General features: G+C 43.2%; 1 protein-coding gene across 3 annotated transcripts in view; it reads left to right on the top strand.

Annotated features, from left to right (window-relative positions):
- Positions 1 to 23,064, top strand: part of ZFYVE28 (zinc finger FYVE-type containing 28) — a 516,457-nt gene that overhangs the window by 270,429 nt on the left and 222,964 nt on the right. For all 3 annotated transcript variants that reach the window (XM_069203698.1, XM_069203689.1, XM_069203708.1), the window contains exons 3-4: positions 574 to 711; positions 20,883 to 21,085. In XM_069203698.1, the coding sequence (XP_069059799.1) occupies positions 574 to 711; positions 20,883 to 21,085 (341 nt within the window). The remainder of the gene's footprint in view (positions 1 to 573; positions 712 to 20,882; positions 21,086 to 23,064) is intronic.

Genomic DNA, 23,064 nt, shown 5'->3' on the forward strand with positions numbered 1-23,064 from the left:
CTTAACTAGTTACACCATAACAGTGTGGTCTTCTCTACACTTTCTCGTTTTTTTTGCCTCTTGTGCTTGTTAAGCTTTTACATTAACCAGAACCGAATTGTCCCCGTTTGTCTTACGAAGTGATCGTCATAAACCCAATGTTGTCAAGGCTTTTAAACCATTTTTGTCTTAGGTTAAGGCTACAGGACATGCTTCTCAATACTGTATTGTTTGTTACTTGATGTGATCCAGGTTCCATTCTCTACACCTACCATAGCATGTTTGTTGGCAGATTGCACTTATACATATCATGGTTTGGCCCTTGTATTATTTGCTGGCAGCATCCTACTTATTGCAACCAGTGCAAGCCTACTAAGATAGCATTCGTAAGACCCGTACGTCTTGTGTTAATTTGCACATCCTTCACCTGGTCTTTTTCACACGCGTAAATGTAAATTCTACTGTCATTTTCAATAAAGGTGGTACATGTCTGGGCCTTCCATGTTGCTGGGCTATTTCCAGTCCGTGGTATTGAACTTTCCTGACATTTTGTTTTGTGAATCCAGTTCTGACAGCTGCATACTTCTCTTTCAGGACAATGTTTTAAACATCATTAATCAGGTCATGGAGGAATGTATCAAGAACGAGCGAGCAAACCGCGACTTTTGTGTAAAGTTTCCAGAGGAAATTCGTCATGATAACCTTGCTGGACAGCTCTGGTTTGGCGCTGAGGTAAGACACCACTCCAGATGTTTGATCAGTAAATATATTGTTGAGTTAGAAACAGAGCTTGAGGCTGGTGATAACTTCAGTAACCCCTAATCAAAGGTTGAGTCCTTCATGCATTTTGACTCCAATCTCAGTTATTGTAACTTAACATTGCAAAAAGGCTGAGGACTATACTGCTAGGAGAATTTCTAAAGTTTAGTATAAACAGTACTGGATGCAGGCTGGGGAAGATTTCAGAATATGTTGGATCGGCTATGGGAATAAAACATAGTTGTCTCCTGGACTTCGGTAGTTTTATGCTACTTAGTGTGTATGGCATATATGGACAAAAATATCGATGACGCTGTCCTTTCTGATTTTCTTTTAGCCTTCGTCCGGGAATAAAAGAGAAAAAGGGGTGTAAAATGGTAGTGTTTGGTGGCTGGTGTGCATGTCAAAGAATGTTAATATTTGAAATGTTTCTTCCTCGCAATTTAGCATGGGGCTAGCATGTTAGTGTAGCAGTCTCCTAGGTAAATGTACAAATGAGTGCCACTCCCCACTTAACAGCAATTATGGAATTTCTGAATGATTGTTGATGTAGGTTGCAACTATTGTAGTGCAGTAGATATTGGGGACTAGTAAGGCCAGATCAGTTTATAACAATAGAGAAAAGGTTCATAAGAGCAACTACAAGCGTACCTAGATAATGTCAATGTTCTTACATTGGAAACGGGAGTGAGACTACTGATTTACTCTTCAATCAGTGTAAGTCTGTCACAGAATATGTACAAAGTGGTCAGAATATTAGCTTTTGCTAAAAGTTTGCAGAAGGAAGTTTATTGCGCTGTTGAGGAAACTGTTCAGAATTTATCTCTGATCCAGATTGGAGAATGATGCATGACTGCTATTTAAATTATCTTCATGTAGATTTATGTTATGTTCATTAATCACAAGCGGACAGTATGAAAATCGGGCATAGTTATGCCCTCTTCAACCATCATTGAGTGTAACCAGATAAAAAGCCATTGCTTCAAGTGAGTATTAAGAGGCAGGCAACTGTCCTTCTGTTGAGAAATCAAGATGGTCTTAAATGTTACTAAGCAATATAATGAAGAAGAGACCATAGATATAAAGGAAAGGATATGGCTCCTCTCTTGTACTTCTTCGTTATGGAATAATGTATTTAATGTAATAATGTATTTTAAAATGTTCTTTGTAGTTTATGCTGCCTTAAAGAGGTGGATGGTTCAGCTATAAACTATGAAGAAGAGATCTGAGAGGTTAGACAGAAAGGGAGGCAGAGATAAAAGTAACAAGCGTTTGCAATGCAATGGTTCTTGCATTTTCTCGACTTAGAGCTATTAGCGTTGTAAATTCCTAACTGGACTTTTCTTGCCACATGAATTGAAAATGAAAAGTTAAACAGTTGACATAAGCGAGCCGATTCAAAGCGCCATGATCATGAGCGCAAAGGAGAGACACAAAAGGAAAAAGAAGCCTGCTTGCAATCAAACGTATCGGCAAATGTGTAGTTATCCATGTACCAGGGTGGATGGCAAAGAAGGGACACAAGTAAAGCATTTACCAATGATAACAAAGGATTTTTGAAAGGCAAGACCATGAACAAGTGATAGTGATGGGCGTGCGGTGGATGTGGTTAAAAGCCCACAGATAGATTACAACACGTCAGAGCGCTTACACGCTCGATCTAAAAAGGAGACACACCAAGCAGAAATGTGGACAGTGAGGGAAACACTCAAGACAGGGTGGGAGCGAGAGGGCGGTGACAACATTGAAAAAGACGCAAAGGCATTAAGTTTGAGATGCACTGATCAAGGGCAGAATAAAAGAAACATAATCGAGGGTGAGACAGTGAGGATGACATGGGGGAGGAAATAGACAAGACAGAGATAAAAAGGGATAGAAGAGAAAGGACAGATGGTGGGAATAGAAGTGAAAGAGACACTGACTGGACGGGAGAGTAAAAAGAGCTAGACAAGAGACAGTGGTTAATAAAAACTGTCCCGGAGAGTGAAAAGCGTGCCAGAGAGTTGCTTAGTATTGAGAGAGAGGAGAGCTAGAAAGAGACGTGCAGAAGAGGAGAGAGAAAAATTGAGAGAAGAGATTTAGGGAATTGAAGAGCAACTTTGGGGACTGATAAAAAAAGATAGAAGATGAGGGATGTACAGGGAAGAAGGCGTTGAAAGTAGCAGATATTTGGTAAGGGATGTGAGCCAGGGTGAAAGATGGTGAAGGGAGGAAATAATTGAGAGACAGAAGGTGGAGAGACAAAATAAGCGAGGAAGGAACAAAACAGTTGAGGTGTAAAGCTATATATAGAAGAACTCATATCAAAATATTGCAGAAATGTTTGGTTCACTTTATTTTGCCACAGTTCTTTCCACAGTGTTCAGACCATGTGCTTATACTTTCAGGAATAAAGTTTTGAAACCTCAATACTGCCGGCTTCGCCTTGGAGCAGAAATCTCTCATAGCCATTTGTGATCACTTCTCAGGGATGTGTGATACACTGCACATTCTAGTAATTACCACAAACAGTTGTTGTGCTCCTGTGCAGAAAAGAATTTGCAATTTCTGATGGATACAACTACCTGTGGATTCCTCACCTCATGAATACTCCCATGGCGCCAGCATTCGACGGAAATCTTCTTACTAGTCTCTGCACGTCGACGAGTACGTCACTGTCGCCCACGCGACGCCGTCTGACGTCATACAGGCAATAAGAGGTCCTCGACGACGTGCGGACGTCAGTTCCCTTTTTTCCGTGCATTCGAAACGGTTATCTTCGAGGGAGCAACTGTTACTCTTGCGGTTACAGTGTATATCTTGCTGCGTAGTCTTTCGCTGTGGAAATAATGTCGCAGAGAAAGTCTGGATTTAAGCCTTGTCGTGAGTGTGGAGGCAAGATGTCGGTGACGGATCCTCATTCCGATTGCCTTTGGTGTTTGAGCTCCGACCACGACGTCTCGACTTGTGATTCATGTCAGCACATGAATCCAAAGGCTCTTAAAGAACGTGAGGCGAAGCTGTTTATGGCCAAGTCAAAGGAGAAGCATCACAAGAAGTCTTCTCCAAGACATCGGCGTCATCGAGACTCCCGGCGCCGTAGAGAATCTCGGCGTCATTCAAGGGAGGCTCGTTCCAGGTCTCCGGATCGGCGCCGAAGAACATGGGAGGTCAGCCCCACGGTTACGCCGCATCCTTCGACGCCGTTGCCTTCTCCGGCGTCTCCAACTTCACCTGGACAGGCGTCGGTGATTGAGGTATTGGAGCCTCAAGTGTTTTCTCCGGCGCAGACGCCGAGGCCGGCGTCGGGGTCGCCTCCGAGACAGGCACCCCAGTATCCGGCTTTTCCCACCCCTGGAGCCGATAGTTCCGCATTCTTGAATGCGATGTATGCCATCTTCCAACAGATGGCTCCAGGGGGTGCTCCGGCTGGGCCTTTGGCCTTTTCTTTGGGTGATCCTGCGCCTCTTCGGCCGGCACCCTTTATGCCCTTTCTCCCGTTTGGAACGTGGGCTCGGCGCCAGTGTCGGCGCCGGTGGCCGCTCCGGTGGCTTCGGAAGGATTGGCCCCAGGGATTTCCATCCCGTCGACGTCGAGATTTCGGCCTGTGACTCCGGTGGGTCCATCCGTTTCAACTGCTCTTCAGTCGGCGCCGAAGTTACCTGTGGCGCCGGATGCGGCGTCGGTGGCTTCGGAAGATCGGCGCCGATCTCTGACTTCGGCGGAGGCATTGTCGACTCCGCGGATTGAGCAACGACTGCATTCAAGGAGACGTGCTCTCCGGGTACTAGAAGAGCAGGAGTACCAACGAGCCCTAGAGGAAGGAGAGCTAGAGGACTCGGGTGATGAGCTGCGTGGACTGGAGTCGGCCAGTGGGCTGGACACTTCCCCTGAGTGGGACCTTTCGTCCCCGGGGGAATATACTGAGGAGGCTGCTTCCTTTCATGCAGTGGTACGGAAGGCAGCTAGTTTTTTGGACTTGCCTTTGCCGGTGGTGGAGGCGAAACAAAGCCTTTTGACAGAGGTGTTACATCCGGCCTCAGCCGCGGCGGAGCCTCTGTTACCTTTTAATGACGCTCTGCTGGATCCGGTTTTAGAGGTGTGGAAGAGGCCGGCATCTTCCCCAGCAGTTCACAGAGCCGCGGCCAGGAGGTATCGGGCGGCTCCAACTGACCCTGGTTTTCTGTCCAGGCACCCTACGCCGGAGAGCTTGGTGGTGCAGGCCTCCTGTTCGTCCAAGTCAGCGCCTGGTTCTTTTCCGACGGTGCCTGGGGACAGAGATTCAAAGAAGCTAGAGGCGCAGTCGAAGAAGATTTTTTCGTCCTGCAGTCTGGCGTTAAAAGCCACCAATGCAACCTGTATCCTGGGGAGGTATATTCATGCTCTGATGGATGACATCTCCTCTTCGTTTACAGAGCTTCCCCAGGGTCTTTTGGATCTTGTCTCAAATGCCCAGGCTGCTGCGACCCAAATTATCCAGACGGGACTGGATACCACCGACTCGGTAGCCAGAGCAATGGGCACAACTGTGGTGGCAAGGAGACAGGCCTGGCTCCGTAACTCGGGCTTTTCGGCTGATGTACAGTCCACATTGTTGGATCTCCCGTTTGATGGGGACAAACTGTTTGGGGCTAAGGCTGATTCGGCCTTGGAACGTTTTAAGGAAAGCAGGGCCACGGCTAAGTCGTTAGGGCTCCAAGCTCCTTCTTCCACGGCCTCTTCCAGATTTTTCAGGAGGTTTCGTGGATTTGGGCGTGGCTCTTCCTCCTCTTCCTTTCGGGGAAGATATCAGCAACCTGCCTCTTCCCATCCCTATAGATCTTTTAGGGGGAGAGGTAGGGTCCAGAGGAGCCTCTCAGCAGCACTCTGCCTCTTCCTCATCCTCTGGCGGGGTGCAGCAGGGGAAGCAGCCTTAGGCTTCCACCATTTCCAACTCACGCCTCTCCTGTAGGGGGAAGATTACAGCATTTTCTCACCAAATGGGAGACTGTTATGTCGGACAATTGGGTTCTCAGTGTTGTGGGAAAAGGCTACACCCTTCCTTTTCGGGAGTTTCCGCCCCTCATCCCGCCCCGCCCTTCGTATTGTTCACAAGAACACCTCCTGTTGCTAGAACAGGAGGTAGAAGTCCTCCTTTTAAAGGGCGCGGTGGAGTTGGTCCCGGAGCAGGAAAGGGGTCAAGGAGTTTACTCAAGGTATTTCCTGATTCCCAAGAAGGATGGTCGTTTGAGACCAATTCTGGACCTGAGGATCTTGAATTGGTTCCTCAAGCAGGAAAAGTTCAAGATGCTGACCCTAGCACAGGTGCTTTTGGCGTTGAACATGGAAGACTGGATGGTGTCTGTCGACTTGCAGGATGCTTACTTTCATATCCCGATACTCAAGTCACACAGGAAGTATCTCCGGTTTGTGGTGGGATCGCAACACTATCAGTTTGCGGTCCTTCCGTTTGGTCTTACTTCAGCACCTTGAGTCTTCACGAAGGTGATGTCGGTGGTTGCGGCAGAGCTCAGAAGGAAGGGGATAGCAGTATTCCCTTACTTGGACGACTGGTTGATCAAAGCCAAGTCCCCGGAGCTTGTGTTGCGTCATCTGCAGTCAACAACCCAGTTGTTGTTCGACCTGGGTTTTTCGGTGAACGAGCCCAAATCTCACCTAGAGCCCTCTCAGCGCCTCCTGTTCATAGGGGCAGTACTGGATACAACATTGGGTCGGGCCTTTCCTCCGCCTCAGCGGATTCAAGATATTCAGGATTTGGTTCCAATGTTTCGAAATGGAGCGGTAGTTCCAGTCCTCAAGGTCCTTCGTCTGCTCGGTCTTTTTGCCTCCTGCATTCTGTTGGTCACGCATGCTCGCTGCCACATGAGGGCTCTTCAGTGGTGCCTCCGAAGGCAGTGGTCTCAACACAGAGGGGATCTAGAGGGTACTGTCAAGATCTCCAGAGATGCTGCTGTGGATTTGAAGTGGTGGATTGTAAGCAACAATCTTTCGCAAGGAAAGCCGTTCCAGCAGTCGCCACCAGTGGCCACAGTCATAACGGATGCTTCCACTCTAGGGTGGGGAGCTCATCTGGGGGATCTGGAGATCAAAGGTCTTTGGTCTCCAGAGGAACAGATTTTTCACATCAATCTGTTAGAATTACGGGCTGTACGTCTGGCTCTCAAGGCCTTCCTCCCTTCCCTTCGTGGTCAGTCGGTACAGGTCCTAACGGACAATACTACCACGATGTGGTACATAAACAAGCAGGGAGGAGTGGGGTCGTACCTTCTCTGCAGAGAAGCTCTTCGACTATGGTCCTGGGCAAAGGACCATCGGATTTGCTTGATAGCAAACCATCTGGCCGGAGTTTTGAACGTGCGTGCGGACAGTCTCAGTCGCCACTTCTCGGCAGACCACGAGTGGCGTCTCCATCCAGATCAAGTCCGTTTAATCTTCCAGAGGTGGGGGTTTCCTCGGGTAGATCTGTTCGCCACTCGAGAGAACGCGCATTGTCCGTTGTTCTGCAGCCTTCAGTATCCGATGCAGGAAGCGTTGGGGGACGCGTTTCAAATGACCTGGTGCGGCCAGTTGCTTTACGCGTTTCCTCCCATACCCTTGATTCCTCGAGTATTGAGGAAGATTCGCCAAGACCGGGCTCTAGTAATCTTAATAGCTCCGGATTGGCCAAGGAGGGTGTGGTACTCCGACCTTCTCCAACTCTCAATGTGCCCGCCGCTCCGTCTCCCTTTCAGGGCAGACCTCCTCTCGCAGTCGCAGGGGCAGGTTCTACACCCCAACCTCCAGAGTCTGCACCTACATGCCTGGAGATTGAACGGGGCAACCTGAGTTCCTTCTCTCTCCCGCCTGAGGTAGTGGATGTTATATTAGCGGCCAGGTGACACTCCACTAAATCTATCTACGCTAATAGGTGGTCTAAATTTGTTGTGTGGTGTGGAGAGAGGCAGATTGATCCTTTGCATGCTCATCTATCGGACGTTTTGTCTTTTGCTCTATCTCTGGCGCAGAAAGGTTGTGCAGTGGCTACCATTAAAGGTTATTTATCGGGGTTGTCAGCCTTCTTATGTCTTCCAGACCAACCATCTTTATTTAAATCCCCTATTGTTATCAGATTCTTGAAAGGTCTTCTAAATCAATATCCTCCAAAGCCATTCGTTATGCCGCAATGGGATTTGTCCTTAGTCCTGACTTTCCTTATGGGGTCCCCTTTTGAACCTATGCATTCTTGCCCCTTGAGGTATTTGGTTTTAAAAACAGTCTTCCTGATAGCTATAACATCAGCAAGGAGAGTGAGTGAGTTGCAGGCCTTATCAGTAAAACCCCCTTATACAACTTTTTATGGGGATAAGGTGGTGTTGAGGACCAAGGCTGCTTTCCTCCCGAAGGTTGTTTCACCCTTCCATTTGGCTCAGGCAATTACTTTGTCCACGTTCTATCCTCCGCCTCATCCTTCCAAAGAGGAAGAAAGACTGCACCGTCTGGACCCAAAGAGAGCGTTGAGCTTCTTTATCGATAGAACAAAGGATTTCAGGCTGGAGGATCAGCTGTTTATTGGATACGTGGGCAAGAGGAGAGGAAAGGCAGTCCACAAGAGAACACTATCCAGGTGGGTTGTTCTTTGCATTAAAATATGTTACTCTTTGGCAAAGAAGGATCCTCCTGAGGGCATTAGAGCTCATTCCACCAGAGCTAAGTCGGCCACTTCGGCCTTGGCCAGAGGTGTTTCTGTGGTCGACATCTGCAAGGCCGCAACTTGGTCGTCCCTTCACACTTTTGCAAAACATTACTGTTTGGATTCTGAGGTTAGAAGGGACGGCCATTTTGCACGGTCAGTGCTGCAGGATTTCTTGGTTTGACCATTTAGGCACCCACCGCCGGGCGTGGTACTGCTTTGGGACTCTATTCATGAGGTGAGGAATCCACAGGTAGTTGTATCCATCAGAAGAACGAGTTACTTACCTTCGGTAACGACTTTTCTGGTGGATACATTAGCTACCTGTGGATTCCTCACGGTCCCACCCGCCTCCCCGTTGCCTTTCTGGTCTTACCAAGTAATCCTTGAGTGCGCTCCTCTTGGTCTTTGAGGGTGCAATAGATGTATATATAATATATTTATATATATATATATATGTATATATGTGTATATCTTTATGTATATACTTGGTGTGTGTATATATTTTAAAAGAGAGAGTTTTATATATATATATATGTACATAAAAAGATTTACAGTTATTCATACAATGTGGTGTATTTTTACAATATAATGGATGTTGCCTTGCTCTTTCATTGCATTGCCTGGTTGTTCTCATGCACGTAAAAAATGATTGGTACTGACGTCCGCACGTCGTCGAGGACCTCTTATTGCCTGTATGACGTCAGACGGCGTCGCGTGGGCGACAGTGACGTCCTCGTCGACGTGCAGAGACTAGTAAGAAGATTTCCGTCGAATGCTGCCGCCATGGGAGTATTCATGAGGTGAGGAATCCACAGGTAGCTAATGTATCCACCAGAAAAGTCGTTACCGAAGGTAAGTAACTCGTTCATCTGGACTATTGGACATTTTTCCTCGCCAGAGCATTACTAGATATTTTAAAATGCCTTGGGTAGAGGAGTAGCAATTGAGGCACTCAGAGGAAGGTGAAAGAAAGAAGAAAAGGCAGATCTAAATGTGAGAGGGTGATCAGAGGAGAGAGAATGAAGGGACAGAGGATAAGGAGCTAAAAAATAGATGGAATAAAGATAATCGGGGGTTTTATGCTGCAGAAAGTGCAGGGTTAGGCCTACCAAAGGAATGTAAGCATAAAGAAAGTTAAAGTAACACTATTACCTTCTATAAATGTCCAGTTTCCTTTTTTTTTTTTTTTAGCCTTGTATGCGAATGAAATTGTTCCTACCTCACAAATTGCACGCTGTACACTTTAATGTGGCAGATCAGTTTGCCTACCGATGCCTCTTGGTAGGAACACAGCATGCATGTCTGTTTTATGGTTCAAATCTGTTTTTATTGTCTCAGGGCAATGGGAAGAACACACCAACAGCAAAAAGCATTGTAGCGCTTGTGAACATCTCGGGAAAGCACAGACAGACAGTTTCAACCACCCCAAACCTCTCCTCTATCTCCCTTTGGGGTACGTACTGCCTATGAACATGCGAGAAAGGCACTAATTGTCAGGTACGGGGTTTGCCCTGCTGGGCCTCCCAGTCCGCGTAGGGTGGTCCATATTGGGGAGCCTCGCAAATGCGCAGGTATTTGGGATCCGTCAATTCCTGGAATTCTTTAGACAGGAGAGTAATGTACTGTTGTCAAAGTTCACTGTAGGAGTGACCTTGAGATGTTAAGACTAGAGTGAGCTTCTCCATACCCAGCACAAGCCGCAGGCGGTGGCACAATCCTAAATGTGCCGGGAGTTTGTCCTTACCCCAGTGTGCAAGTGTGGTCTGGTGGGCTGCTTCCAGTGCCAGGCCGATGTGACTGCCTTTGCGAAATTTAAGCAGGAAGGTGAGCACCTGGGGAGTCCCAGGATTGTGTAGACAGCCTTAGACCAATCTGCAGCCTTTAATATATCTTCTAGACACTCACCTGGTGAGAAAACCTTACTTACTCTAAAGTTGTTGTGCGAGCTGGAGCAGCGGAAAGACTGTTGTTCTGGTTCCATGGCAGCTCTGGATGAGAATGGCTTCCTGAAGGGGAGTGTCTCCTTTTATACAGTTGGTTTCTGAGTGGGTTTCCGTGGTGGTGTGACCGCGACAGAAACCTTGGCAGTGTGCAGCCTCGTGATCTGTCTGGCAGAAACATGGTCTCCGCCGGCCTGCAGGTGGCTACTGTCGTTGTGGCGGCCAGACCGCAGTGGCAGTGCCTTCGGTGCTTTGACTGTATTCTGTTGGGAATACCGCCATGGTCATAATATGGTGGTCTTCTTCGCCAGCCTGTGGGTGGTGAGACCGCCACCGCCATTATGGCAGTCCTGGGACCACCAAACTCGTAATGATGCCCATAGTCTTTCCAGGTTTCCTGAGTTTTGGGCAGAGTATTGGCAAAGCAAAACCTATTGAATTTGTAAATGTGAAGAGACCTTATGCTGGAGGCATAGGGAGTCACAATCTTAATATGTCCTGTAGAAAGTCTTTGTCCAGAGACCTTAACACTTCCATACACATGATATACAATGTCATTTAAGTGTACAACTAGACCACAGCCTCTGCCCTATACACGTTCCTCATTCAGAAACAATCTTAACATCCCAAATCCAAATACTCTCTTACAACTACAACCATTTCGTCTTGCTTGCATTGTGCCAGTTTACCAAACATTCATATTCTGACTGCTTATTCCATTCATGGTCGCTATGATTGTGCTTTTCACCTCCTTTACCAAAAGAACTATGACACAGTTTTCTCATTTTCACCAGGCTTGTTGGCCTCAACTAAATGTTCTATCTTCAAGTGTCCTTTTTGTTTTGCTGACTCACATTTGATGACCTGACCACCCTAATCTGTGCTTTTTTTAGACTTCTTCTAAATTGTCCTTAAATAACGTTTTTTCACTGTTGTGAGAAAGAGCAAATGTAGGAACACTGTAGCGACACACTTACATCTTCATTAAAATACTAACAGGGTAACTCTTGGCTCACAGGTGGGGTAGTACTGTATGGTGAAAGTGCACCAGTGGCTAAATGAAAACTTTACGTCCCGATTTTGTTTACTCTCGACACCTTGCCCTAGCGTGAAAGAAACTTCTTCCATAGTGTTTTATGCATTTTTCCTCCATGTTGGTTCCCATGTCCCTTAAAAAGGGTTTTCATCAAAGTTTGAAACCATGTTCCTCATGTAGGAAAATTAATTCAGAAAAGCCTAGCATTCATTTAGCTGTAAACTATGGATAGATTGCAATTTCACCTCTATTTTGATATTTGTATTTACTTATACATAGTAGTGGATCCACAGAAACTGTACATTGCTAAACAAATATTACACTACTACTTAAAACAGTTAACAAATTGTCTTCAGATAAAAACAACAAAATCAAATCACAATAATACTCCATTACAGTTTTTCAAATACAACCATTCTATACACGTTAAAAAATGGAATAAAAAACAAAAAGCTAATCCTCAAGACACAGAAACATGGTCTTTACATCACTATTTTAATATTGATTTTAAGAATGTACCTATTACCGACCTCCGAGGAGCAGCACAGTGCTTTACATTATTACAGGAACATGATTCATGTATGCGTGCAAGCATTACATAGTTCTGTGGATGCACGCATACCTACATTTTGCAGTGGAGCCATGATAGCTACAGGAAGAAAGAGTCTACCAGGGGGAAACCGGTGGCAGGAACGAATCATGATGTTATTAGCAGGCATAAGGAAAGAAATCTGTTTTCGTTATTTCCGGTATCATTTCTGTAAGGAGGGGAGCTTGAGCTATAGTCCCGGCCTCATTCAAGATATTCAGAACAGAGGTGGAGATTGCTTTACGGGGGTCTTTTTTTGTGCTATGTAGACCACTAGACCCATAGTAGATGGACTGCAGCTTATGCAGTTTTGTCAGTGAAGTAATATTTTTTGTGTACATATCTTTGTATGTCATGCAATAGAATTTACATTTATTGCAGGCTAGAAGGAGTAACCAATGGAATGGTTGTCATGTTATCATGAAATGATCCAAGTTGCTTTGGTTCATGGTCAGGCAAGTTGAGGCATACTGAACTTCCGTCTTTGAGGCCAGTTTGTTTTTGAAGGGCAGTTAGCAGAGAGCTGCCATTGTCGATGGTATACAATGGTATAAGATGTGGGCCGAGATGATGGAGCAGATGTTGTTCGTTTGACCTCTTTATTACACTGGGCTGTCAGTGCCTTGGATAGACGGAATGTGGACATTAATAAAATAACTACCTGTTCAAGGAGCACAATGCTTCATAAAAATACTTACCCTCTATAAAGGTCCACGTGTCTCACTTTGGTGCCATGCAGTAAGGTGACAGATTGTGCCAGCATTCTCATACCGGAGCTCTGATAAAAGCCTCTCTGATTATATCAGGGTTCATGATATCAGGGTCTGGGCCATAGCTTGGTCAGTCAAATTGGTGGGGGGGGGGGGGGGAGGTTGGGAGGGGCAGTGAGCTTGGAGTTTTTCCGTCAATCTGGCTGGCATATAATGTTTAAATACATTGTACGGCAAGCAATATGTATGAGAGGGTCCCACGGGCTCTGGAAAGAAAGTGTTATGTGGTTTGGTATTAGTACTAAGAGAGAAAACACAGGGTTCTGTAAAATAACCAATATTTTTGGGGACTTTGAAACCAGAGAGTAAGAGCATGCGTTTGCTTTTGTCTTTGTGTATGTAAAAGTCCTGCTGAAATCCGACTGACGTCTCACAATACCCAACTGAAAGCACTTCTACCCAACTATGTATCAAAAAATACATTTATTAGTGTGGATGTAACAACTGAGGATCAAGAAGACCACTCACTCTGTCCTCCTTCCCTTGAGCACACTGTGTAATTGTGATTATATACCAAGTCCTAGATAAATGAATGGTTTACAGTTTACAACTAGATGGCTACTGCAAGGTCTTATTAGAGTCAAAAGATTATGGGGACAGATTTATAAAGTTGTTAATGCAAGCAAGTTTGACTTAACCAATGTAGATTGGGTTAACCATATTAACAGCTGTGATATATTTTTGCCAGGAAACCTAGGCTACCGATTCTGTTGTATTAACCAGATATTTATCTTATTGTGCACCTGCACTGCCGTCCTCAGCTGGCAGGGGGAAGGGAGCTCTAGTTACTTTTATATCATGTATGATAGGCAATCTGAGGGCTAAGGTCATAGCGATGTCCCCGTATTTTTGGATAGTGCACCTGCAAAAGGCTCCTGTGCTAGATATGATTCTGATCAGTTGTAATTATAACCATTTATCTTCTCAATCTGAAGATGTAGTTGAAGACCTAGAACTGTCTTTTGTCTTTCTTAAATAGCCCTGGGAAAGTTCCCTCTTCTATTATGTGGGCTGGGGATTTTAACACGGTTAAATGCTGCTTTAGTGGGGAATGTATTTGTGGATTTATCGTTGTAGTCAAGGACTTTACTGGTCATTTTACACATTCAGCCTATTGTGACGCTATAAATAAACTGATTTTGTCCTATAACTTAATAGATGTATCAGACATAACAAGCTAGAACCTTCCTACCTTCATAGGTAGAGTCAAATGTAGTGTAATTGACTTTGTACTGTTATCCTCTGATGTAGTGCGTAGTTTAAGGAACTTTAAAGCAAGCACTCCATTTACCTTTTAGTGACCATAATCCAATCCATTTATGGTTGGCTCTTAACTTGCGCTCCAGCAGAGAAGAGCAAGCTAGCCTACCCATCAGTTATACCTCGAATAGAGGGACTCGCTTGAAGTGGGATAAAATGAATCCGAAAGAGGTTTTTAATAGATTAGTTAAAGATAGGGCTAATGAGATTGTCTGCTGCTTGTCACCAGACAGGCCTTGATAAGAAATTTTGGCATGTTTTAAGAAAGTTAGTATGACTGTAGCGTCTAACTTAGTTTCAGATGGACTCTCTAAAGAGTACTAAGGGAAATCATGGTTTAGACTTGAGTGCAGGGTTGCACTCAAAGCCTTAAAAAAGCAACAGCTCAAAAGCCTCAATGTGGTGCATATAGGAAGAGCCAGATGGGCTTATAAGCAAGCCCTAAAAAGGAGAAAACAGGAAATTAGAAGTAAGGCCTGGGATGATCTGTAAAGAGCAGCGTATCTAAAAGATCATAAATTCTGGGAAATCATTAATCAGCCTTTTTATTTTTATTTTTTGCAGATCTCCCATCAGATGCGATTGAGTGTTATATTAGTGAGCAGGATTGGATGGCTCATTTTACTGCTATTTTTAATTCTGAAGCACTTCCCCTAGATCAAGGGAGAGATGTTGGGACACTGCCTGTTGTAGTTAATGAGTATTGTCTATCTGATTTAGTTGATTATCCGCCAGTTGTGAAAGCAATTCATGGCACTGCCAATGATAAGGCCCCAGGTCGGGACGGTGTCCCATTAAACCTTCATAAACATAATATGGACTGCTGGGCCCCATTGGTGACTACTGTTTTGAGGGCAATGGTCAAGGAAAACCTCATGGACTTGTGGTGGGAGTCTGTTATAGTTCCCATGTTTTAAAAGGGTGATCAAAACTTATCCTCTTGTTACCGATCAATCTCATTATTAGATTCTACAGGTAAGATCCTAGGGTGGGTAATTTTAAATAAATAAATTAGAGGCATGGACTGAATTGTCTTCCTTTTTTTTTCCCCATTGCATTATGGTTTTAGACCTGGCTTGACTGTTGAGAAAGCCCTTAATTTGGGAGAAGTAGATCAACCATTGCTGGATTTGGTCAAACGTCTCCATGCGGATACATTGATTAAGGTCCATTATACACTCTCCGGGGACTGTAAAATGGCGATCAGGGTTTTCAGCGGTGTGAGGCAGGGCTGTATTTTAGTCCCTGTTTTTGATATATATAAATAATTTAGGCACCTTCTTAAAATCATATACCCATGATGTGCCTCATGTTGCAGGGATGTGGAATTCCTATAGCCCGATGCCCAGGACATCTTGTTTGGGGTTACAGATAACAAGTTTTCATATTTATATTGTTCTTGGGACAAGTAGGCCCAACCCTCTGCGGCAGAAATCATTTGGCTGTCAGTTTAGAGTACCACATTATGGCTCAGGAAAGGGCACTGTTTACAGTAAAGGTAATATTTGTGTCCGCATATTAATGCTGATCAAACTTGTATTTATGGTTTATTAATTCAAAGCCTTTATTATTAGTGTACTAAGGAAATGCTGTTAGCTCAGACTGCACTACTGATAGTAGTTCCAGTATAAAAATGTGTACACACATTTGAAAAGTTTAACAATGTGAATCTATGTATAATGCTCCCAGAATGCTCTTCACTTAGATGCAGATATTTGCAGAAGCTTGAAAGCAATATTGAGGAGTCTGTGCTTTCAAAATCAAAACATTCATTAAAAAAATGCAACTAGGAAAGAAAAGTTTTAAACTACTGTGAAATTTTAGGTACCATTTCTTTGAAGTATCATTTAGTAAATGTGTTGATGCATGCTAGTATTTCTAAAAATATATCCATAATGGAAAAATCAGTGTAACTTGTTTCAACAATATTATGAAAAACATGAAAATAAACCAGCATTGGCAAAGCCAGGAGGTTCAACCTTGGTTCTCAGCCTTTTGGTTTTGTCAATGCGTGTTTTATTTTGACACGGTTTTTGTAAAAGTTTATTGTTGTGGGAGCTGCTGGGTCGTCACTATTATAACAAACACTAGGAGAAATATTTATGGTCTCAAAAAGCACAAATTGCACCGGTAGTTACTGCCATTGAACAAAAACTAGAAAACCCAAAAAGGCGGTGCACCGCCACGCAAATATAAACGTTACATAAAGTACAAAGAGAGTCCAGTGCTCCAGTGATGTAGATGAATGATTCTTTCTTTTTAATTCTTGTTTGCAAGTCCAATGCTTCGTGTTTTCACAGTTCCGTAAATAAAGCACATAAAACATTGGATGGGCAGCCAACGCGTTTCGCCCACTGGAGGGGCTTCTTCAGGGCTATAATATAACATGAGAACAATGTATGCAATATACACTAAATTGCAAGAATCCAATTACATAAAACACCCTTAAAGTTGGAAATGAAAAAATAATGAATAAACCAGAAAGATGCTATGTACCAACACAAATATAAAGCACAGTGAGACCGAACAAGAGTGCACAAAATTCGTAAGTGCATCCAGGTACGCACATGTTGAAAATAATATGAAAATACAATGGCATGTGTGATCCGCAACTTAAGCAGTGTGTAAATATGAAAGAGCCCCAAGTGATGAATAAACATGCGAAAAAGATAAACTCATCAAAGGAATAAGCATGTGAAAAAAGTTAATAAGAAGAAAAAGAAACATATCCGTATTCCAAAAGTCAAGTAGATAGAAGACATCACCCTGTGCTGAAAAAACAGAATCAAGAAACATATAGAAGATAGTACATATATGGTTAAGCATACCACAGTGGAATCCAATCAGTCGCAAAAAAACAAAAAACAGCAGTACGTTTAGGTACGTTAGGTGCCTGGCAGGAAAGAAACACTCATGAGTCAAAACAAAATTAAGTCAGAAAAATAAATAAATAAATAGATCTCATTGTTACAAAAGTATGCAATCCAGAATAAGATGAAAAGATGTTCAAAAACTGATGTTACATGTGTGCAAGAAACGGGGTGCAAATACCAGAAAGTATATTAAAACTGTTTCTCTTGCCATCTCTCAACACTTGCCTCGCATGTTTTTCCCTCATTGCCCATGTGAAAATGTTTCTTCACAATCCACTGTGCACTTCATTCTATTCTGTAATTTGTTTTCTTCATTTAGGGCCCAGTTTATTTGCCCAATTCTAAAGCACAAGTACGCCTGGTCACATATGAATAGTCGTGGGTACCTGCAATCTGCAGCATCTCCGGAGAACTGCTTTGCTGCTATAAATGTTATTAGTGCTTCTATTAAATTACGGAAATCTTATGGTGCATAATTGGATCATTAGGGTTGTTTTATCATGATCATTTTTTTTCTTTGCTTGATGTATTTGAATTCTGTATTGGCTCGAAGGCTGATTTTGTAATTCGTTTTGTTAACTTTTAGCTTATGTATATATTATTGCATCTCTTTTTAACTTCATTTATTGAAAGAATGTTTTGTTTAGTGTATTTTTATGGTCAAATTGAACCAATAAAGATAATGAATGACTTAACCAAGGAAAAGTTGTTTTTAAACTTAAGATTTTCTTGTGAGAAAATCTGCTCACATGGGCTAGAAGAAGGTGGGACGTGGTAGTTGTAGGGCGTAAATGCCACTTACATCTTGGGAAAGGTTGACAGTTTGTTCCTGACGGAGCAAGGGTAAAATGTTTTCCATGGTTGGAAGGCGACCACCCTCTTCGAAAAACAGGGTGAGTGTGTGGGGAAATATAGGTTTCTATAGGGGCTAGAGACATATTTTACCACTGGAGCAAAGCCAAAGAAACAAAGTAAACAGTTTTAGCAACTGAATTCGCACTCGTTCTGCAGATTTATGTAATGGCACATTCACAAGTATATATTTGCTCAAGTGAAAGTGTAATTCACATAAGTGTGCTATGAGAATGCTTTCCAGTCCGCCTTCTGTAAACTCCTGTGAACTCCTGCCAGTCGCACATCTGCACCAATGCAAGGATAGAATCGTGGTTGCATTTGTGTGACTTTTTTTAGGAAGGCGGTCTTCAGGTTATTTATATTTTCCATATTGCGCATAGTGTCGCCCTTTATGGTTCGCCAAATATTCTCCATTATTATTTATTTATTTATTATTTTAAATAATGGCATGTCTCAAACACGTTTTAATGATTGATGCCTCAGAGAGATGGTATTTAAAGTTGGCCTTTAAAATTGCACGAACAGATTGCAAAACTGCCTGTGACTTTTGTCCGTTTGTGTCAAATTCCAAATATTATTTGGGGACTGTTTATATTGAAAGCAATAACCAATCGTGCTGTCATTCTTCTACATATATTGCATAACACTAACAACTAGAAACATTATATATAGCCACAAATTGTGAAATTGTGCAAACATATATATGCACATGTTTGGCATTGACTCCCTGTCAGTAATGCAACCTGAGCTTTTAAACGCTTCGTATTTTTTAGAGCATCCATTATACTAGTAAACACTTTTCATTAGTGGACCATGTATAAATGTTTAACATCTTATACATGTGGATCTATGTCTTACCTTAGCGTCCAACAATATTCTTCCAAGAACCTAGTTGAGCAAGAAGTTGGGAGTTTGCAGGGAAGGGTAAGGGGAGGATCGTTGGGAAGGTGTTTAGTTCTGATAAAGTAAATTTTCTAAGGGTTCACAACTTTCCCAGTCGTTTTCAACCTAACATGCTCTCTTCCCTGTATTGACACCATTGACTTGTTTCCCCAGTAGTAAATCAAATATGCAACTGGTCAGAGTAGCAGAGCTGGGATTTGCTGTAGCCAAGAGATGCATTGCAGTCCGGTGGAGTAGGAAAACTGTACCGACATTACAGAAGTGGGACAGAGAAATTATCAAATGGGTGAAGGTGGAATGTGAGGTATGCAAGAAATTGCCGTGCCATTTGGGTGGCAAGGGAGGCTAGCTCTACTGGGATCTAGTGGACGTTGACCTGGAGCAACAGGAAATTGGAGGAGGGAAATGGAGACTGCAACGATGGCACAGACATTGTCAATTCAAATGTAGTCATATCACAGACGTGCCACGGCAATTTTAAAATGTCTGTATCATGCTGGACAATGTCAAAATATGTACTGAATGTGATCTACTTCATATCTAACAGGACTGACGAAGTGAACTCCCCATGGAAGCGAGGGGTGGGGATGTTGAAATACCTTTATTTTCGTTTTGTTATCTTGTTAAAATCTGTAAAACGCTTTTAAAACAAGAGTGAAAAGTTGCTGTCCAAAACAATACCATTATTTTGTGAGTGTTTAGTGAACAGAATGTATTTACCTGGAAAACAACTTAGCACGATTTCTGCCAGTTTATAGTTCGAGTACGCCTTTTAGCTTCTAATTTTCTATACTGTGGATGTTGTTCCTTTTGGGCTGTTTTATTGAGTTAATTGAGTAATTATATGTTATGTGGCAGTTATACAGCCATTCACACCACATTGTGGGTTGTTGAAACACATTCAGGCATGGAGCGCCCGACACCTTGAGGAAGCGCGTTTTGCCTTGGAGGTGATCCTGTGTGGGAAGCGTGTCGGTGTTGTGTGTGAGTGACCAGAGAGGTGCTCTTCTTACCTTGTGCTGGCCTGCAGCGCCTACTTGTGTGTGAAAGATAGCTGTGCTAAATATAACTGGCGGCTGTAATGTTTCCTACTTAAGATATTGCTATTGAGTGTAAAAGGCTTGCAAGCAAGTCAAACATCTGGGGTGAGCTCGGAATGGTGGATCTTAAAGGGCTGCACTGCGCTGTGTTGTATTTGCTTAAATACATCCAGCTTGTAAAATGGATAATATATTTAAGTGAGTGAGCCAGGAGTTGGGAGGTGACAGTTATCCCCAAAAAGTTTGACAGCAAGTGACGTTCTATTAGTTTATTGAATATTGTTGCGTTGATGTTTAGTTATCACCTGAAAAAAGGTAATTTTGCCATGTCCATAGGCAAAACCCTGTTGGATGTTAGAGACACATGAAGTTGATTAGCTTGCATTCCGTATTTCTGGTTTCAAAACACAGAAAAAATAACTGACAGCTCGGCTTTATATGGGCTTGATCTTAAGACAAATGTTTCGTTAAAAAAAAAAACTAAACCATTTACTGTGCCATATATATTGAATTTTTTTTTAACTTCAATTGTATGTATACTAGTTCACAAATTAAACCAGGTGTAAAAAGTTGATGGTGAGTGCAATATTGCCTGTGTTCTGAAATAGACAGTTGCCTAAAAAAAAAAACATCATTGATTGCCAAAACAACTACTCTTGTTTGTGGTATTGATATTGTGAATGTAATTTGGATTATCTGTTGTTGCTGTAGCTTCCTGGAAAGCAAGCCCATCCTTGCATTATGTATCTTTATATATTCCCTGGTAAGTAATTCTGTACCTATAAAACAGTACTACGTGTGGAAATCATCTCACTCTTTTTCTTTTTTAATATGCAAGACCTTTCTAATTTCTGGGTGAAATTAGAGCGATATATTTGGCCCCAAAACAGGCATTATTTGGGGCCATCTTTCATCACCCTGTAGATTAGCTTGAAGTTAGTTTGAGGTGGGTTGGACATAACCATTAACACTTAAGTGACTCTGATGAATTGTGTTGCAAAGGCACGACTTAGGGTCTGAATCGCCTCAAAGTTGACACCGGATTCATGAAACATCAAGTCTGCAGTGATCGGATTTGTCCAGGGCTAGATGTGGGTGATGGATAACTGGAACCTCCAATTTTATGTCTCTCCATGATAATGCTTTATATCTAAACACAGGTTGGAAATGAGCTGGTACAATGTAGTGAATTTCCCTGAATTGTTTTTCCTCTCCTTATTTCCACAGTGCTTAGCAGCTGGTTCAATTATCATGAATCGTGAAATAGAAAGTATGGCTATGCGGCCCTTAGCCAAGGATCTGACACGAAGCTTGGAAGAAGTGAGGAACATTATTCGTGACCAAGCCTTAAGGGATCTAAACATGTACACTGATAAAATGAGAGAGTCCCTAAAAAATTTTGATGTTCTCTTTGCGGAATTTGAGTTAAGGTAATTTTGGAAACTTTTTACAATGTTTGCTTGCTTCTGCAGAAAAGGTTTATTTTGAAAAGTAAACATTGACAAAGTGTTTTAATAGTTGTCACAAATCTTTAGTATGTAATTACATTTGTATTTGTGTTGCTGTCTTTGTAAACAGAATAAGAATTTGTAACTGACAAATTCACTCATGCTACAATAATTTCACATTACTCTGATGACAGACTTCTCACTTTGTTGTATTCTAGTGTTATCTAGTGTATGGGTTTTGTAATCTCTTTTCAGGATAGGTTTAACGAGTTTGCACCAGTCCTGCTAAAAAAAAAAAAAAAAAACGCCAAGTCCGAAGTTTTTAGCTTTATTTTACACGTAAGTATTTTTCTTTCAAACAGGGATGAATACCGTTAGCATTTCTAAGTTCTTATGAACATTATTGTGGGCATTTTGTAACCGTTTCATTGAAATATTTTAACAACATTTTTCAACTTTGTACACTCCTGTTTTATGCTGTAGAGTAGCTATGTCCATTTTCTGCAATAATGTTGTCATTGCTTCACTGTTTTTGATGAATTTTCCCTTCTGGATTACAGTCCATGTCAGTAATGGGTCTCTAGTTGGCAGTGGTTTGCACCCTGTCTGAGTAGGGACCCTCACTCTAGTTAGGTTAAGGGAGCCACACAGGTAAGATAACCCCTGCTCTCACCCCCTTGGTAGCTTGGCACGAGCAGTCAAGCTCACCTCAGAGACAATGTGTAAAGTATTTGAATGCGAACACACGCACGCATGCGCGCGCACACACACACACCAATTTAGAAAAATAGCCAGTATTTATCTGAACAAAACAAGACCAAAACGGCAAAAATCCAGCATACACAAGCAAAGATATCACTTTTAAAGAGTTGCAAAACGTCTTAATCCAGAGGAGTAAATAGTTGTTTCTTTTTAGCTCACATTACCTGGGATGCGTCAAAAACAAAGTGGTGTGTGCCACAGAGGAGGTGAGGCTCCGGAAAACAAAGCGATACGTTGGTTCCTTACTGTGCAGGAGAAGTGATGTGTCAATTGTCTCCTTGCAGGAGAGGTGATGTGCTGGTTCCTTACTGGCAGGGGAGGTGATGCAACGGTTCTCTCCCCGCAAGAGAAGGGGATGTTAGTTTCCGGGCATGCAGCCCCGGTTCCTTGCTGTGGTGCAGGATCGATGCAAAATTTACACTCTGGGACAATCCATGGTAAAATCCAGACTCAAAATGATGATAGAGCCATGGTGGAGCAGGCGCTGCGTCGATCCTTCCACCACAAGGCAGAAGATGCGTCAATTCTTCAGTTGCATGGCAAACGCTACATCGATTCTTCTGCTGAAAGCACAGTGATGCAGCAAATTTAAGCCATAGCGATCTGATGCATCGATTTTCTTTCTAAGGGCACCAGTTTCCACTTTCAAGGGCCCAGAGAATGGATTTGGCACCACATGCCAAGTCAGGACTCTCCGAAGAAGAGTCCAGGCACTGGCAGATGAAGTTGTTGATGTCCCTGAGACTTCTTAACAGGAGGCAAGCTCAGTTCAAGCCCTTGGAGAACCTTGGAAAGCAGGATATAGAAAGCAAAGTCTAGTCCTTCCATTCCCAGGACAGAAGCAGCAAGCCAGCACAACAAAGCAACAGACAGAGTTGCAGTTCCTCCTACAGCATCCGGCTCTTCTTCCTGGCAGAATGTCCCCAGTCCAGAAGTGTTCTAACTATGGGATGTCAGAGGTATAGTACTTCTACCCAGTTCTGTCTTTGAAATAGGCAAACTTCAACAAGAAGTCCTTGTAGTGCACAAGACCCTGCCTTTCCTGCCCTGGCCCCACGCACACTCCAGGGGTTGGAGACTGCTTTGTGTAAGGACAGGCACAACCCTATCCAGGTGCAAGTGTCAGCCCCTCCCTCCACTCCAGCCAAGGTAGACCCATCAGGAAATGCAGGACACACCTCAGCTCCCTTTGTGTCATT

This window comes from Pleurodeles waltl, chromosome 1_2, assembly GCF_031143425.1.
Source record: "Pleurodeles waltl isolate 20211129_DDA chromosome 1_2, aPleWal1.hap1.20221129, whole genome shotgun sequence".
Taxonomy (NCBI): domain Eukaryota; kingdom Metazoa; phylum Chordata; class Amphibia; order Caudata; family Salamandridae; genus Pleurodeles; species Pleurodeles waltl.